Source organism: Chinchilla lanigera, unplaced genomic scaffold (assembly GCF_000276665.1).
Source record: "Chinchilla lanigera isolate Chin_1 unplaced genomic scaffold, ChiLan1.0 scaffold00014, whole genome shotgun sequence".
In the NCBI taxonomy this organism is placed as follows: Eukaryota; Metazoa; Chordata; class Mammalia; order Rodentia; family Chinchillidae; genus Chinchilla; species Chinchilla lanigera.
The window spans coordinates 27219353-27237590 of NW_004955415.1; the positions used below are offsets into that span (position 1 = coordinate 27219353).

Sequence of the window (18238 nt, forward strand, 5' to 3'; positions counted from 1 at the left end):
CAGGCAGGAAGCTAGCCAGCCGGAAGACTGGCGCTCCCCACCCGAGGCTCCCTGTGCGCCGGAAGCCCTCCTTCCGGGGAACGACGAGGCCGGAGTCGCTTATTGTTTTAAGATTTGAGTTTGGGGATGGTTTTTTGTGCAGTGTTATTGTGGTAATTGATACTTAAAATGTCTTTATGTACCATCAGGGAAATTTTAGGATAGCGTGCAAGAAGGAGTTAAGTGTGTTGGCTGTATGGGCAGTCACACCTTCTAGAATTTAACTCAGAAGTTACGCAGGAGTCACCAACTTGGGCATACTGTCCCATTCAGGGAAAAATGCATAATTGTATATGTCTTTTAGGCCTTTGGCTATGGCCAAAATGGGAGATCCCACCATAAAAACTCTTGTCATGGAAGATCTCACCATGGAAGCAGATCTCCGTTCTATGTGCCATAGTCTCAAATGAGTTATTGGGAGTTTTAGGAATGCACTTTTATATGAGTTGTATATGACTCAGTCAGTCAAGACTGGGTCAGCAGGCACCAGCTGTCTGTAAGGTCCCTACTGTGGCTGGGACTTTGTTGGTGTTGTTTCCTGTGATGCTGATGGGAAATTATATGTGACTAAATTTAAATTAATTGCAGTTAAATAAAACTAAAAATCCAACTCCTCAGTCACACCCATGTAGCAAATGTTCAGTGACCCCATGACTTGTGGCAACTGCTTTGGAGAACACAGATTCTGAATGTTTGCATTATCCCAGAAAATCCTTTGCACAGTGCTGGTCTGAGAGTGTTTGTTAAGACTTCTTATTCACAGATATTTTTTTTTTCTGTCTAAATTTTTAGTTTCCACTGACCAGTTGATTTTAACAGCCTCTCACCCTGGGAGAAATGAGTTGTTTTCTAGGTTATTTTTCAAAACTCAAGCTAGCCTGTTTTGATACCTCTCATGTCTAGTGTTCTCCCAGCTGATAGATCATGAAGGTGCCATTAAAGTGAAGTCTTTAGGGGCTGGGGATTTAGCTCAGCGGCAAAGCGCCTGCCTGGCAAGCGCAAGGTCGTGAGTTCAGTTCCTGGTACTGGAGAAAAACAAACAAACAAAAAAAGATCAAAAAAAAAAAAAAAAGTGAAGTCTTTATTTTTTTCTTCCAGTGTACCAACAGAGGAAGTGTCCACACTCTCAGGGCAGTGTGAGGCCCGTGCAGGGACTGAGGGCAGCGAGAGAACCCCTATGTTGAGCTATAAAACCCCAGATGTACCTGCAGGGAAATGTAAGAAAAAAATGAAACACAAAGAGGAAATATTGGGCAAAGTCAGGGAATGCCCATGTTCTGCCAGGCTAGGTTTGCTTGTGTTTGCCTTCCACCTCAACCCAGCTGGAACTGGGATTTGTGGCGGGGTGGGGAGGGTGGGATGCAAGGGATGCCTATCTCTATTCTCTGGTTTTCTCAAGGAAGGATTTCCCCTAAATAAATTTCTTCCTAAATTATCTTGGCCTCTCCCTTTGCCTACTTACTCACTAGGCTGGATGACTTTTTTTTAAAGGTAAATCTGGAGATGTAAACCAAGCTCTGTCAAGTCCCAAGCTTTCCCTTTAAAAGGCTGAATATTACTGGATTATAGACCACATTTGTTTATTTGTTCATTCGTGGATGGACATTTGGGTGGCTTCCACCTTTTGGCTATTATGAAAAAAACTGCTACGAACATGGGTTCAGGCAGACCCGTTTGAGATCCCCTTTTTAACCCTGTGGAGTGTATGCCTAGAAGCAGGACTGCAGGGCCAGAGGGTGTGCGTCGGGTGATGTTTGGAGGAGCCCCTGTTGTCTACAGCTGTCTCACTTTCTGTATGCCCACCAGCAATGCCAGGGGCTGCAGTTCCTCCTCATCCTCCCCACATTTGCTGTCTACACCCACTTGGTGCTCAGCAGCTCCACACGGTGCTCAGCAGTGGCCCACACAGCAGGTGCTTGGCAAATAGGTATTGAAGGAATGGGCAGAGAGACATTCTTAGGGTATTAGGGCATTCACGTTGTCCAAATTCTTGCACAGGTTAAAAAAAGAAATCAGGAATTCTAGGGAAATCAGGTTAAAAAAAGATCTCAGGGATTCTGGAACATTTCCTCAGGAAAGGGGTCACCAGACCTCTGGAAAGGGGCCTTCAGGGCTCAGGCTGGTGGTGACAAAGAGCTGTGGGGCAGTGGTGGCGGATTGCACCCTGGCGCCCATTTTCCTCCCCTCCCTGCCCCTTGTGCATCATGGCCTCATGCTGGGTGGGGGGTGCTTGGCTCTGGGGGTCACTTTTGCACTGGTCCACCAGCAGGAGTGGAGGTGAGCCAGTGTGAAGAGGCAGCTCATTGCACACCTGACCATCGGGATGTGAGGGGATTGGATCTGGGATCCCTTTCAGTTACCTAAACCCACCACACACGGGCCCCTTACAGAAAACTACACAGTGTGAGCGATAACCTATGCATATCCTCCCATACACATCATATATTACTTGCCGTATCTACTACCGTGTAAATAGTGGTTATATGGTATTATTTAAGGAATAATGAAAATTTAAAAGTCTGCATGTGGTCAGTGCAGTTAAAAAAAATATTTGCAGTATTGGCTGAAACGTGGGATGCGGGATCTGCAGATCTGGAGGGCTGACTAGTTCTGATCTGCATTTCCCTAATGGCAAAGGATGTTGAGCAGCTTTCCTTGTGCTTATTGGCCAGTCCTACCGGGATTCCTTTGGAGGTAGAAGCATACATCTATTAAAGACAGAAACTCATGAAGGGAACAAACATCCCGTGTCTTTAAAGAAGGATAAATTTCATGTCTTAATCCACAATGACAGTTCATCAACAAACATTCCAAAAGCACCAGAGGAAACAAAATTCATGACTGAGTTGTTCAAAGCCATAAACTCTCAGGTGTAAAGTTATTAGCTGTGCATCTGTAGGCAACTTACCTGAACTCTGATTCCATTCATCAAATGGGAACCATGTTAGTAGCTACAGGAGAATATCATGAATATTTTACTATAGCGCTTGAAGAGTGTTGCTGCTTAGTAAATATTATTATTTGTAACATTATTAGTATTAATAACAGCTGGTCCAGCTGTAATCTTATATCGACACAAAGCTTTGCACAAAAATGCTTATAGCAGCTTTAGTCATAATTGCTACCACTTGGAAGCAATTAAAATGTCCCTCAGGAGGTGAACAAAGTGTTGTATATACAAATGATGGACTATTATTTAGTAATTAAAAAGAGCCATCAAGATGCGAAAAGATGTGGAGGAAGCAAGTGCATACTGCCAAGGGAAAGAAGCCACCCTGCAAAGGCTGCGTACTGCATGATTCCAGCCATATGACATTTTGGAAAGGGCAAAACTATTGACAGTAAAAAGAGCAGTGGTTGCCAGAGGTTAGTAGGGAGGAGGGATGAATAATTAGAGCACAGAAGATTTTTAGGGCAATGAAACTATTCTGTATGACATCGTGTTGGTGGCTATGTGACATTCTGCATTTGGTAAAGCCGTGGAATCAGAGAACCCTCGTGAAGTGTAGACTATGATTAATAAGGGGTCAACACCGACATTGTAATGAGTGGACCCCATTAATGTAAACTGTTAATAGGCGGGTCTAAATAGAAGGAAAGAGAGTATTTGGGAACTTTCTGCTCAATTTTTCTGCAAACCTAAAACTGCTCAAAAGAATAAAGTGTTAATTAAAAACATGGAGAAAAAAAGCAGAAGAGAAAAATTTTGCCTGGCAATGTTTACATTTAATGTCTTTTTAGCTTGTAGCATGTTATTTCCAAAATGCTTGTGTGTTTGTGTTTGTATTTGTAGATGTGCGTAGGTTGTAAACTTTAGCCTGAAGACAAATTATGGAATTGTTTTTATCTTCTGACTTGTGAGAGTGCGGCGGCCTGTGACCTGTGCATGGACATGTCGCTCCTCCTGGGCTGGGCCTCACATCCCAAGTGGTAAAGAGCTGCGGAATCACTGGGCTATTGTTAAGGTGCAGACAGTAGCTTAGCAGGTCCGAGATGGGACCTGAGATTTGGTATTTCTAACCAGGCCTAAGGGTGCCATTGTAGCTATTTCACAGACTGCATTTTAAGTAGCAAGTGTGTAAACAGAAGCATCGCAGTGTGTGATCTCACTCAGGTGGGGTCATCTCAGTAGGGTCCTCCTGACTGTGCCCGTCCAGCTCCTGTATGGACAGATGACAGCTGGCTATTTCAGGGCTACAGGTCTCACCCACCAGGCCTGATCTGGAAACTCAGTCTCTATGTCTTCAGAACTTGATGTGAACAGTGAGGACTGCGTCATGCTGAGTGCCAAACCTCACTCAGGCGCGCCCAAGGCCTGAATTGATTTCCATCGGTCTGCAGGGCAGTTGCTGCTGGATGATCCAGGTTGGGTGCAGTGGGACTTGGTCCCAGGCTGGTGGCACATGTGTCTCCTCCTCCGTGCTCCAGCAGCTACCCAGGGCACGATCATCCTAGGGCTGAGGCAGAAACACAGCAGCAGTGGTCAATGCCTAATGCATGCCAAGCCTGTGCTTGCGTGAGGCCAGCTAACACCCTCTAGCCAGAGCAGGGCAGGTGGCAGCACTCAACTTCAGCAGGGTGGGAAGTTGCTCCACTCACAGGAAGCCATCACAAGGTGGTGGATGAACCATCCTAGTTCAGCATTGATGAGCTGAGACCCATAATCTGCTCTATCATATTCTTTCAACAGAGTAGAGATAGAGTTCTACTCAGAGAACAAATTCACCTGCTGTAATACATGCCACTTCTGGAAACCACGTCAAGTATTACAGAGAATGTGCTCACCTTTGGCTCTAAATAGGTTTCCTATCACTGTTGTCACTATCTTAGAATGCAAAGATATGTGGGTTACATACAGCTTAGAATGGCTAAGATGAACAAAAACCATCTGGCAGTGCCAAGTGCTGGTGAGTGTGCAGAGTGTCTTAGTGTGTGTGGGCTGCTATAACAAAAATCACAACTTAACAATCACTTCTCTCTTACTCAAAGTCTGAGATCAAAGTGCCGGCCGACTCCGTGTCTAGTGGGGGCCGCTTCCTGCCCTGTAGGTGGCCGCTGTCCTGCTATGTGCTCATGTGGCCTGTCCTTAAGACTTGGAGGGGGACTCTCATGTCTCTTTCTTCTTATAAGGGCACTAATTCCATCATGCGCTCAACCCTCATGATCTAATCTAACCCTAATTATCCCCCAAAGGCCTCATCTCCTAATATCATAGTGATGAAAAGTACAAAATATACATTTTGGGAGAACATAGACATTCACTGCATAAGAGAGAGTACCCAGAAATCACATACATCTTTTCCTACCTAAATTGTAAGTTCCTCGAGGGGGTTCTTGCATCTGACCTTCTCTGTGTCCCCATGCATGCACCAGCAAGTGGCACTAGGCGGATGGGAACAACCAACTCTTGAGTATTTGGGGGGGCACTAGTTGTGGGCTCAGTATTGTTAAAGATCAGATAGTGATCAGCAGGGCCAGGAAACTTGGTGATGATCCTGTTGGAAGCCAGGTGGTTTAGATAACAGTTTGACCCCAGAGGTGTTAAGAAACGACATAGTAAATGCCCTGATTTGATCATGAGATGAAAAAGTCCACTCTACCCACATAGATATACAATTTCTTTTTTTTTATTTTTATTTTTTTTATTTTAAAGAATAAAAGAAGGATAACATAATAATAGGGGGGACTTAGCAAATTACAGACAAAATGGTAGGAAATTATCAATGGTTATCGTTTTACATATTATTATCTACAAAATAGTTTCTCAGGAAAACAAATAGACAAATAATAGTGAGTTACAGATAAAAGAGGTAGGAGATTATCAAGAGTTGTACTATACTTTGGTATCTTCAAAGTGGCTTCTAAAGAAAATAAATAGAGCTATACATGAGTGACCTATTGAAAAATCATTAACTATTCTCAATGGTTGTTGTAGGAAACACATAATAATAAACATACATCCATTTATGAAATAGGATAGGAACATTACAAACTTTACACAGTTATGGATAGATTAGTAGGAAAATATCAATGGCTGCTGTAATACGTGGTGGTATCTTCAAAGTGGTTTCTCAGGAAGACAGAGATATGCGAGAAGGACCTATTAAGTAGTTACAGCCTAAGGGTTGTCAAAAATAGCATATTACCTCCTCACCAGTGACTCCTTTCACTGAGGCATGACGGCTGGAAGGAAGGCCAGGATTGAAAAGAAGGACCGAGAGACTTGCACCTGTGTCTAGCAACAGGCTGTTTTCTTGTTCCTCTATAGTCATGATTACCCAGGATTCCTCGATGGAGATGACGGTCTGGCCAGAGGGAGAAGGCAGACCATGCCCCAAGCCCTCTCATTCCTGTTGGACTAACTGGTAGCATGGGTCTGAGCTCTGGGGCCTCCACCTCAGAGGGCAGACCGATCTCCAGTGGTCTCCTTTGCATCCAGGGCATGGCCCATGGGGCCTCTTAGGGCAGTTCCTCTTGAGGTGGCCTGGCTTTTAACAGTGGTAGCAGATGAATGCAGTTGTCGAGTTCTTCTTGGAGCCCCGGGAAGATATACAATTTCTAGGGATCCATAAAAAAATAAATTAACTAATTAACAAAGAAAAAAAAACTTATTCTCTGTGTGCAGGCCCAGAAGGTGCGGTGTCTTCTCAGTGTGGAAGTCCTTGCTCATGGCCTCTGGTGCTTGGGTCTTTGGTTGGGGGAATTGAAGATCTTCTCTCCAGGCCTGCCAGGGAAGCAGCTTTGCCCTGCAGAGGGAGGGAGGGCTCTGGGTCCCACTCCCTTCTCAAGGACAGTGGGGGCCGTAGGGTCACCTGGTGTCACAACTTGTTATATTCAAGTCTGTTCATTGCTCAGAGTTCAGGAACTGGATGCTTAAAATGTATGCATTTCTTACATACATTTTGAAATTTAAAACCATAAACATGTTCCAAACTCCAGCAAAGGCTTTGTGTGTTTAAATGTTTAAGGGCTACTGATACCTGAAATGTACTTTGAAATGAGTCCAAAATAAGATCCAAGGAATTGAACAACTGTAATAACATGTTAATGATAGGCCCTTGATGGGCATATGAGCATTCACTGTGAAAGTATTTTAGTTTTCGTATATTTTATTTTTTCTGCTTCTCTGGGGGACCCTGAGTAATATAGCCAGGTCTCACCCCAGAGTTTCTGATCAGGTGGATCTGGAGAGAAGCCTCAGCTCATGAATTTCTTACAAGTTCCCTGGTGACATTGATGCCACTGGTCTGAGGCCACATTTTGGAACCGGCAGGTTGAATTGGTTTTAGTTTTTGTGGTAGCTGTTGCTAAAAGCATCCTATTTGATAAAATGACTTTGCAACTTTTTTTTTTTTAATTTAAGAAAACAGGTTTCTAAGCCTTTCACCTTTTTTTAAACCCTTACAGAATGCAGAAGCCCAAGGTCACAAGTCTGCTGTGACTTGATCTTAGGTCTCAGCAGCAACCAAAGGAGAAAGACTCTCAAGGGTGTCATGGAAGCTCCAGCCCAGGGCAGAGGGTGTGTCACTTACTATGGTGCTGTCACTGTAATTCTGCATGATATCACTAATAAAATACTTTGAGCTCAGCAAGCTTTGGGTTTCCTGTGTATGGGCTTGGATTCTGTGTCCCTCAGACACTCTGTGGGCTTGGGAGATGGCAGCTCAGGGCAGGACCCTCTGAATTCTTCAGAGGGGACAACTCTGTCCTCAAGGAAAAGCAAGTCACCTGCCGGGAGGCCTTAGGTTTCTCTGCTGCTTGCTCCTCCCTAACTCTCTGGGGGAGCTGCCTGCTGTCTTTACCTTAAATTCTCTGTTCAGATATTGTCCACATCTGGTGGACTCAAGGTACAAACTTGGTTTTGGATGCCTTTAGGTTTTGTTTATGCTGGATGCTGATAATTCCAGCTCATCCTTATTTTTGAATACACCAAAGCCTTTTGTATTCTTCTGCATTCACCCCACAGACAACAAAGGCAGCAGCAGTTCTATTTAGTTCTGTTTAGCACAGCTTCTCTTGCAGGTGAGAGCAGATCTGTGTGGGAAAGGACACAGCAGCCAACCTGACCGAGTGCCCAGTGGCCGAGTCTGTGAGTATATGAGCAAGCAAATAAACAATGGTAATCACAGGCTACAACCTATGAATAAAATAAATATCTACAAGCCATATCAAGATAAGGAGTTGGGCAAATAAAGATAGGAGAGAGAAAGGGCAGCTCTTTCTTACAGCAGAATGCTAACTATTAAATTGCCGGGGAGTGACCAGAATGTAAACTGTATAACATAACCACTTGACACATATCATAGCACTTGTTGTAGGAGTGGACCGGGAATAGAAGTAAAAATGAGGAGGCCAAAGACAACGCGAAACAGATGTTTTACAGGTCTCAGAGAACGTCCCCTCTGACTTGCAGAGGTAACAGCAGTAACTGCAATGGAGAAATCGGGTGGACACCTGTGTGACAGTCCTGCCCTACATGCATCACCTCAGCTAACCACGAAAAAATAACAGACGGACTTCAAACAAGGCCAGTTTCTGAATACCTGACAGGGGTTCTCCCAGAGGGCCACGGTCACAATTCACGGACTGAAGAGTTTTCCCAGACTGCAAGGCACCAAAATACACACTGCCGTAAGTGATGTGGAATCTGGATTCTGGACCAGGAAGCAGACACTTGAGGGACCACTGACAAATCTGAACAGCACCTCTAGACTAGCTAATAGCACTGTGTTAGTGCTAACCTCTCAGATGAGCTCACCATATTGCGGTTGTGTACCGTTCACATGTGGGGAGTTAGGCGCAAGTTATACAAGTATTAGTTTTGCAAACTTTTTGAAAGCTAAAAACATTCAAGAAAGTAAGAAGTGAAAAATAGTAATGTTCTAGAGTCATCTGCTTCTGTTCAGATCTGGTCACATGACTTTCCAGCTGTATAAATCGGGGGAAGTTATCTCATTTCTTCTCTTGGTTTCCTCATCTGTAAAATGCAAGTAAAATAGTGCTCACCCACAGGGGTTGTAAGGAAAATTAAATCTATTGATATATGTACAACACTTAGAACTCAGTACCTGGGCTCAGAGCAAGGGCTATACCGTTACATGTAATTATATAATTATGTAATTATTATCTTCTGCTGAGCTGGTGCTAGTTCTCCCTCTCCCTCCTTTCCCGCTACTACCCTCCTTTCCCTTCCTTGGGAGGTAGAAGGTTTCTGATGTGGGTCCTGGTGCTGATTTGTCTTCCTCTGCCAGCATTCTGATAAGACTAAGTCAAACAGCAGATTTGTGTCTCAAGGATTATCCACTTTCAAAACAACTGGAATAGGTTTTCCCTGTTAGAGTTGCAGCCTGGGAAATGCTTGCATTGGAAAGACACGTTGAGCCCACCAAAACACTCGCTGGGGCCTATTTCCCTCTTCTGCTTTAGAGGCTGCAGACAGACCTCTTAGGCCTGTGGGCCAATAGCCCCGGTTGATTTCGGGTATGTGTGTGTGTGTGTGTGTGTGTGTATGCGCTTGTCGTGTGTATCTGTCTTGTGGTGACCAGGCTGACCCCTCACCTCGTGTCATATTTCAGGATTTGTTGGCCAATAAGACTGCAGGACACTCACCAGCTTCAGTCTCTGCTTGGGCCTTGCCTCTGATGTCACAATCGGACTGTGTCTGTTAATCTGGCCACAGCTGCTCGCAGACCAGAACAGCAAAGTTAAGGGGACCAGCACAGTACGATGTGGAAGAGGATGGACCACTTGTCCAAGATCAAAGCTGGGGATGGATTTAAGGTGGACGAGTTCAAGGCTCTGGGACCGGCTAGTGACCCAGCCACACCACCCCTGGAGGATGTGTCAGGATTGCAGAGCTTCCCCGTGCTGGAGGGCATCAGCCATTACATCAAAGATTCGGGGGCCCAGCTGGTGAAGAAAGTCAATGCCATCTTTCAGCTGGACATCACCAAAGATGGGCAGACTATTCTGCAGTGGACCATTGACCTGAAGAACAGATCTGGGGACATGTACCCAGGACCTGCAGGGCTCCCGGCAGACACTGTCTTTACAATCCCCGAGTCTGTCTTCATGGAGTTAGTCTTGGGGAAAATGAACCCACAAAAGGCTTTCTTGGCGGGCAAGTTCAAAGTGAGTGGTAAAGTTCTCCTCAGCCAGAAGCTGGAGAAGGTTTTTAAAGACTGGGCTAAATTTTAAGCATGCAAAAACACCAAAGAGAAGAGCAAAACTTCTCTCCCATGAGAATGTTGAATGGAAATCATGCTTAAAATGAAGATTAAAGTAAAAAGAACCTGATATTTTTTACTCAAATTCCTCCTACTCAAATGTGACAAATTTTCCTGCTGCTGTATACATTTGCAGAGAGAGTGGTGGAGCAGTAAAGTGCGCTGGAGTGCCTCACCTCAAACCTTGGTCTTTTTCTTTTCCTAACTCCATTTATTCTTTACAGTAATAGAGGGAAGCCACATGTAGTGGGGTGGGTGATTCTGATAGTTGCATTTAAATGCTCCAGTGATTGAGTTCCTAAGAATATTCTGTTTTTGAAGTTTGATGCTTTGTGGCGAGAGGGATCCACTGTGCAAATATGCATGCCACCTGGTAAGTCGGTGCGGGGGGGCTGTAGGGTGGAATCTGGCCAATCGAGGATGATGCCCCTGGTACATTATAACTTCCTATGGAGTCAGCTCTAGGTAAGTTGAAAAGTGATCTATTGGTTCTTAACCCCGGGAGCCACCAGAGTCACCTGGAAGATCAGTTCAAGTCCAGACTGACTGGGGCCACCTCACAGACTCCACTCATTAGGTGTGGGCTGGGCTGGGGAGAACGCATGTTGCTACCATGTTCCCAGGAGATATTGACAGGACCACCCTGCTACTTGGCTTCATGGAAAGCATTCAGTCTTGGCCGCAGCTCTTCTCCTCGAGGACAGTGAGGGGCTACTCCTATTTATAAGCTCTCCTGGAGACAGATTATAGGGCCCTCTCTGAGTGATTTCTAAAATGTTGATGCTGCTGGGATCTTGTGTATGAAGCATTTTCCAAAAACTGGAGGGATTTTCCCTTCCAGGATCTCTCTTCACCCATTGTGTGGGAGGCCTGGGGTGAAGCCAGCCATCCTAATGGGTGAGTGTGTGTGTGTCGCTGGTTCCCATATGATTGGAGAGTAATTTTTTATCTAGAAAATTAAATAGAACAGCATGGACACTCTGAAACCCACAGGAGAGTTGCATCCAAACTGTTGTGCTCAGACATCTGCCTACTGTCTTAGTCTATTTTCAGTTACTATAACAGAATACCCAAGACTGAGTTATTTATAAAGAGTTTATTTGACTCATGGTTTTGGAGACTGGGAAGTCCAAGACCCTGGGGGCTCTGATGAGGTTTTCTTGCTGTATCCTAACATGGCAGAGGATGTCACACAGTGAAAATCATGCTAGCTCAGGTCTGTCTTCTTCTAAAGCCATTAATGCTCTGGTGGGGGCCCCACCCACATGACTTCACTGAACCCGGATTATTTCCTGAAAGCCCACCTCCAAATACTGTTAACATATTGTGGGGATTAAGTTTCCAACACATGAACTTTTAGAGGGAAACGTCCAAAACATAAGCATCTACCAAATAATCCAGCCATTCCACTCGTAGATATTTTCACACGGCAGATGACAGCTATATGCACAAATATAAAACCTGGTATGATGTCCATCCATACGGGAATGGCTGAACAGACAGTGGTGCATCATACCATGGAATATTTAGCAATAAAAAGAAATAAAGCATTAGTATACCTGCAAGAAAATGGACAAAATCAAAATTATGCTGAATGAAAAGTCAGAGAAAACCAAACAGATATTATATGATTCTATTTATAAATACAAGAAAGTGCAAACAATAGTGATGGAGAAAAGACCAATGGTTTCCAGGAAATGGGGCAAGGAGGTGGGGAGGATGGGGCATGGGGTTATTATGAAAGGCCATGTGGAGACTGGGGTGATGGATAGATTCATTATCCTGATTGGGATGAAGTTTACAAGTATGTCCATAGGTCAGAACATCAAACTAAGCATTTTCTACATACATATCCCCTTTATTTTGTGTCAGTGTGGGAGAGTGAAGCTGTCTTGAAAACCTCTAGTCTGGTCAAAGTAAGGGCTTGGTGCGATTGTGTTCCAAGCCTACTGAGCCCTCAGGTTGGCAGTGGAGCCTGGCATGCTTTCTGTGTCTCTCCTCATGGGCATCGTGAATTTGATGATCTGTGGGATGTGCCCACCATGCCCCTCACTGGGCAGCTGGGCCCGGATGTCCCAGGCCTCCCCGCCACCTCTGACTGTGATTGCTCTTTGGGTGTTTTGCACTGCAGGGCCGGGCTACTTGGCTCAAGGTGCATTTATGAGTGTCCCGCAGGGGGCAGAGCAGCTGTTTAGGGTATTGTACCCTCATTCCTTTTAGAGGCAATAGCTCACCCGAGCCCCTGCTCCCAAGTACCCAGCTTAGATCTCCAGCCACCACAGCCCCTCTTGATGGGCCCTGAGGCAGGGTACTTAGAGGTGGGGTGTAAACAGAACAAAAAGTGTTGCCTAGGGTCCTGCTTGGGCTGGTGCCTGACCCATTCTGACTTGGGACAAAATAGTGGTCCCAACCACTCAGATTCCTTTTTTAGGAAGATGGAATTGGAAAAAGAGAGACTAAGCTACGAGCAAACCAGGCTGTGAGGGGCTGAGGGAGGCCGAGGGGTGGGGGGCCAATGGCAGGGCTGAGGGCAGAGCTGACCAACTTGCTCAACCTAAGGAAATGTGACTGGCAGCAGGCCCTGTTCAATGAAAGGAGGCAAAGCCTGCAGGCTGGGGTGCCGCAGGTGAGGGGTGCCGGGAGGGCTCAGGTTTTAGAACTAGAGCTGTGGTTTGGAGCCCAGGGTTACCACCCACATCTGCATTGTCACATCAGTGACTGAGCTGCTTCCTGTCCTGTTTCCTCCTCTGGAAATGGCTGTAGAAGCCTGGTAGTGACCAGGGCCTGCTGGGTGGCTGTGTCCCAGGAGGGCTCCATAAATAGGAGCTCTTGGGTGGAGGGACTCTCGCTGGCTCCCTATTGCCCCCCAGCAATCCACACTTGGGATTTGCACACCCCACTCCAAGGACATCTCTTCCCGTCCTCCACACCTGGCTCGGAGCACACATTGGCCCCACATTTGGTCTGCACAAGGCCAGGCAGCACAGTGACTGTATGGTCTGAGAGAGGACATAGAAACAGGATTTCTAGATCCGCTTGGTTTTTGACCGTGTGTGCCCACATTCTTGCCAGGCACCAGCTTGGGTGGGAGTAGGGTGGGCTCTCTGGACCGATCTAGACCACACTCAGCGTCCTGATCCTGAGGCTGTGTTTTGGGGGCCACCTGTCAGGGGTTCATGCTGCTGCTTCCTCAGCTGGCCTGACTTGATGGGCCTTGGGGATTTGTGTCCATGACTGCCGCACCTCATAGCTAAGTGTTCTTTCTACCCTCTCCCTGGAAAGCCCTGTGTTGGTTTTCTCTGGTTGTGCAAGTTACTACCAGTGCAGTCACTTAAAACAACACCTGTGCATCCACTCTGTCTGGGTGTCTTCAGGGCAGAAGACCAGTGGGCTCAGCTGGACTTTTTAATGCTGGCCTCAGGGACTTGGCCCAGCTGGGACTTGAGAAAGAATCACCCCAGAGCTCGCCTTTGGCTTTGGTTTTTCATGTTTGTGGGGCTGAGATCCCTGCTTCCTTGCTGGGTGTCAGCAAGGGACACGGCCTCAGCCCCTTGTGGTTGCCTCATCCTCGATCAGGTGGCTTCTCTAGCAGCAAAGCCGGCATTGGGGTAGCAGGCCCTTCCCTGGCTCCGAATCTCGGAATTCTGACTTCATCTTCTGCCTCTAAAGGACTTGCACGATTACACAGATAATCCAGGATCACCTTCTCTCTCAGTGGCATCTGATTAGGATCCTTAATTATCTCTTCCCAGTCCCCTTGGCCACAGAAGGTAATGCTACGGCCCCACTTCCAATTCACACACTGAATGCTAACGCCCGAGGGGGTGCTGTTTGGAGGAGGCAACTTCGGGAGGAGATTCGCGTTGGAGAAGGTCTTGAGGGTGAGCCCTCTCTGTGCAATAATCCTCAGAAGCAGAGGAAGGCACCCAGCTAGTTAGAGCTCCTCCCTGCCCCACCTTTGTGAGGCTACAGCAAGAAAGCACTGTCTGTGAACTAGGAAGGGAACCTCCCCAGACCTGAGCACGCGGACACCACTATCCCAAGCTTCTCAGTTTCCAGAACCGCGAAGGAGAAATGTCTGAGACCCTGCAGCAGAGCCCAGACCTAGGGCTTGGGACGCAGACTCCTGGTGGCCGCTCTTCTCCCTGCCCCAGGATGCTGCCACTTAAATCCACCATGCCGTCAGGAAGCTGCCCTAGGTTCTGTCGTCATCTTCTCCCACAGTGTGTACGCCCTGTTTTTTCCAGTTCCGACTGTGTGGAGATCATCCCATCTGGGCCAGAAAAACATCTGGTTTGCTGAGATCCACCCTGGCTAATGCTACCATTTAGATATTTAATTAGCAGCACCTCCTTCCTCAGCAGAACTGCAGGCTCTCAGCGAGGATGGAAGTGTCCCAGTTCAGGTGGCAGGCTGGCCAGCTTCCTCTTGCACCTGCGAGGGCTGGTAAGTCTGGAGGGCATCAGGCAGTCAGGGTGCTTCCAGGGTGCAGGAGGGTGTGTCCTGCAGCAGATGCCAAGTCCATGAACAGAATCTCCAGTTTTTGCAGCCAGGAAGATTCCATTTATTTGCAAGAAGCAGGGAAGGCTAGGAAATTTATTTTGATGAAAGAGTTGATTGCCTCCCGCCTCCCTGGAAGTCTCCCTCCCCTGCTCCTTGGTCTTACACAAGTGTTAGTGAGACTCATGCTTGCTTCTGCTCTCCTGCCAGGGGCAGAGGAGGGAAATCAGGCCCAAGTGGAGGTTGTGGATGTCTGATGGGACAGTAAGTGTGTGGCCAGAGAGGAGAGCTCCTCCTGGCCTGTTTGCAGCCATCCCTGCACCTCCAGAGTGCCTGGTACCACACACCCTGTGGAGAGGACCCAGGCAAGGCCCAGGTGCAGCAGGAGCCCCATGAAAACTGGAGTCCAAGTGGTGTCACTGTGTCAGTTGAATGGATGACTCACCTGCTGCATCTTTTGTGTGCCAGGCCCCAAGCTCTAGTGAGTTCCATGGAGAATGAACTGTGCCCTTCCTTCACCAGGGCACAGCTCAGCCCTGGAAGGCAAGCCCTGCAGCAGGGATCTGATCCAGCCCAGGAAGTAGGGCAGACTTGGGCCCCTCTGATCAGGGTTAGATGTGCTCCACGCCCCATGGGGACCCAGGCACGAGTGCTTAGGCTTGAGAACCAGAGGTGCACCAGCCCTGAACACAAAGTTCTCTCTCTGCACCTTCTGTGCTCGGCAGAGTTTGGAGTCTTGCTCGTGAGCTGCCCAATTTCATCTGCTCATTGGCTGCAGGCCCAATGCATCCTTTCATCTAACAGATGCTTATCAGGCAAGACATCTCTTACCCTTGGTGGGACTGGTGTGATGCTGGGGCTCACCTGTCATTTGTGAGGCCAGGATTGGTGCTGTGTGGCCGAGCCTGGCTCTGACTTCTCAGTATCCTGCTGTCCCCCTTACCAGCCTCATTATTAACTTTCTGGAAGCCATCTGGTGGCAAGCTGAGGTTCCTCCACTTCTGGGTGATAAATTTCCAGACAGGGGTTGCTGGGGAGATGAACAACAAACACTAAATAACCAGACAAGGTGGTTTCAGAAAGGGAAGAATGCAGATGGAAGGACCTGGGGGATCAGGAAGGGGTCCCCACAGAACTCCAGCTGGAATGTCATCAACATCGTGAGGCTTTATAAGGTGGGACCAGGAAGGGTCTTAAGAGGTGACTGGATCCTGAAGGAGTTGCTTCCGTGAGTGGATTAATCCACTCATGAATTAGTGGATTCGTGAGTTCTCAGGGGTGTGGTTGTGCTAGAGTGCACCCCACCAGCTTGCCCTGTACCACCTCGGACTCCCAGCCTGAAAAAAGGACCTCAAAATGGGCCCCCAGTCTTTGAATTCTCAGCCTTTAGAACCATGAGCCCAATAAACTTTTATTCTTTATACATTGTTCAGCCTGTGCTTTTCACTTATAGCAACAGAAAATGGGCCAAGATGGCAGCAGCTTGCATCTGGTGTTCCAGAGATTTAGGCAGACCCAGGGCAAAGATGCCAGTGTCACAGTCAGGGAGCGAGACATGACAAGGGATGAAGGCAGGTGACACAGGGTTTGTTGTCAAGCTGGGCACTGCTGTAGATGATCCATGCTCAGCCCCACAGGGCAATCAGACAGTGTAGACTATATCTCATGGGAAAAGAAAGTTACAGAATTTTAAAGCCAATTCCTGGCATCCTTTGGCTGTGGGCTGTGCTGGGCACTGGGGCTTTGATTTCTGGTGATACAGGATCCTGGGGCAGTGGCTGGAAGTCAGGCAGAGAGGGTGAAGGCCACAGCACGTTGTGGCCAGTGCTATAGCTGCCAAGTGGTAAGGGCTGCACCTCTGGACCATGCTGCTTGGAGCCAGGTCTTGCCCCTGGGCATTTCTTACCTATGGGATTGGCGATGAGTTGTTTCATTTATTTATTCCTTAAAGATTTTATTGAAGATTAATGCAGGGAGGAAGAGTGTAAAAATCCCAAGCATGTCTCTCAGTACACTTTCACACACAGAACACACCTGTGTGCCCAGCTCCTGGCTCTGTGAAGTGGAAGTGACCTGCACCCCAGGAAGCCCTCCTTGAACCCTGTCCAGGTAGGGTCCCCCAGAGGGTAACCATCGTGATGATGCTCAGATTTTAGCCTTGCCTGGGTCTGTGTTTCACGGGATGGATCCACACAGCATGCACGCTCTGTTACAGTGTCCGACCTGTCCACTCCACATCGGGGCCTGACATTTGTCTACACGGCTGTGCAGGTTACACTACATTTGTTTTATTGTGGAATGCTGTTCACTTGTGTTTGGGGTTGCTTCCAGCTTGGGGCAGTTTGAAATACTGTTGCTGTGAACCTTCTTGTATTCCTGGGTGGCTGGAAGTCTCACTGGATCACTCGTATTTGAGTGCTCTCCCCAGGTTTGCAGGGCCAGCAGTGGTGCAGCGTGGCGCACACAGTCGGTGCTCCATCAGTGTCTTTGTGGTGGGAACCAGGAGCTAGGCCAGTGCAGAGGCAGACACAGCCATGCCAGGCTTTGGCATCTGAACTGCTTGGGGATCTGGGACCTCAGACCCCACTTACTAGATGTCAGAAGGAAACTCCGAAGGCTGAGGAGCTGAGAAGAGAAATTCCAGGGAGGAATTTCTGGAGCGGGCTGTGAACACGCAGGGACAAATGCCTGAGCTTGACTACTCCAGGAGATCCCTCAAGTGAATGCCAAGGGTCCTCATTTACTTTTCTTGGGGAGAAAAATAAATCCTTCCAGACCTGTGACTTGGCTAATCACAGAGAACATCTGTGGTCTCCTAAAAATATCTGCTTTGTGCCATTTTGTGGAGCACAATATTTAGATAGCCAGCGGGGTAATTAAATCGATGTTTAGTTAACTCCTGGAAGCAGCTGGAGGCTCCCAGGGCCCGGGCCGAGATTTATGGGCAGCCAAGGCTGGGAAGGGGCTCCTGGGAGCCGTGCTCAGGCTCTGGGTCGCGGTGGGCAGGCTGGAGGGGCCAGAGAGGGGACGTGAGGGACCAAGGAAACACAGTGGCAGAGGCAGCACTCTCACTGGGGCAGACGGATGAGGGTTATTCCCATGCTTGCCTGGCAGCCCTGGAGCGATAGCTGCTACCAAGGGAAGGTTTCCTGTAACTGGTCCAAAAGAGCTGTGTCTCAAAAGGGTTTGCTTTGGCCGTCTTGTAGCCCAGGAGGTAACATGGGGTGAGGGGACAGTTTCCTAAAGATGCTCACTTGGTTTCCTGAGCACTCCAGATGCCGGTGGGGATTTTAACCAGCGCTGGGCTTCCTCTTGCTCCTCACCAACCAAGAGCAGGGCAGAGCGGAAACGATGTGCAGGCACAGGGTCTAAGGCCTTTTCAGGTGCGTGGATTCTCATTGGAGTCCCCAGATGCCCACGAAGCTGGACATAGCCCACAGGGCAGGGCCAAGGGTAGGGGCTTCTTTGGAGCC

At 47.7% G+C, this 18238-nt stretch overlaps 1 protein-coding gene across 3 annotated transcripts in view; it reads left to right on the forward strand.

The window, feature by feature from the left end:
• Scp2d1 (SCP2 sterol-binding domain containing 1) overlaps positions 1-10447 on the forward strand; it is a 13809-nt gene extending 3362 nt beyond the window's left edge. Inside the window, exons 1-3 of one of the 3 annotated variants that reach the window (XM_005380936.2) lie at positions 8062-8128; positions 8453-8670; positions 9615-10447. In XM_005380936.2, the coding sequence (XP_005380993.1) occupies positions 9766-10236 (471 nt within the window). In that variant the 5' untranslated portion in view covers positions 8062-8128; positions 8453-8670; positions 9615-9765 and the 3' untranslated portion in view covers positions 10237-10447. Of the gene's footprint in view, positions 1-8061; positions 8129-8239; positions 8671-9614 lie in introns of those variants that run through there. The other 2 variants (XM_013512406.1, XM_013512407.1) reach the window with 2 other exon arrangements.
• Positions 10448-18238: the final 7791 nt, after the last annotated feature.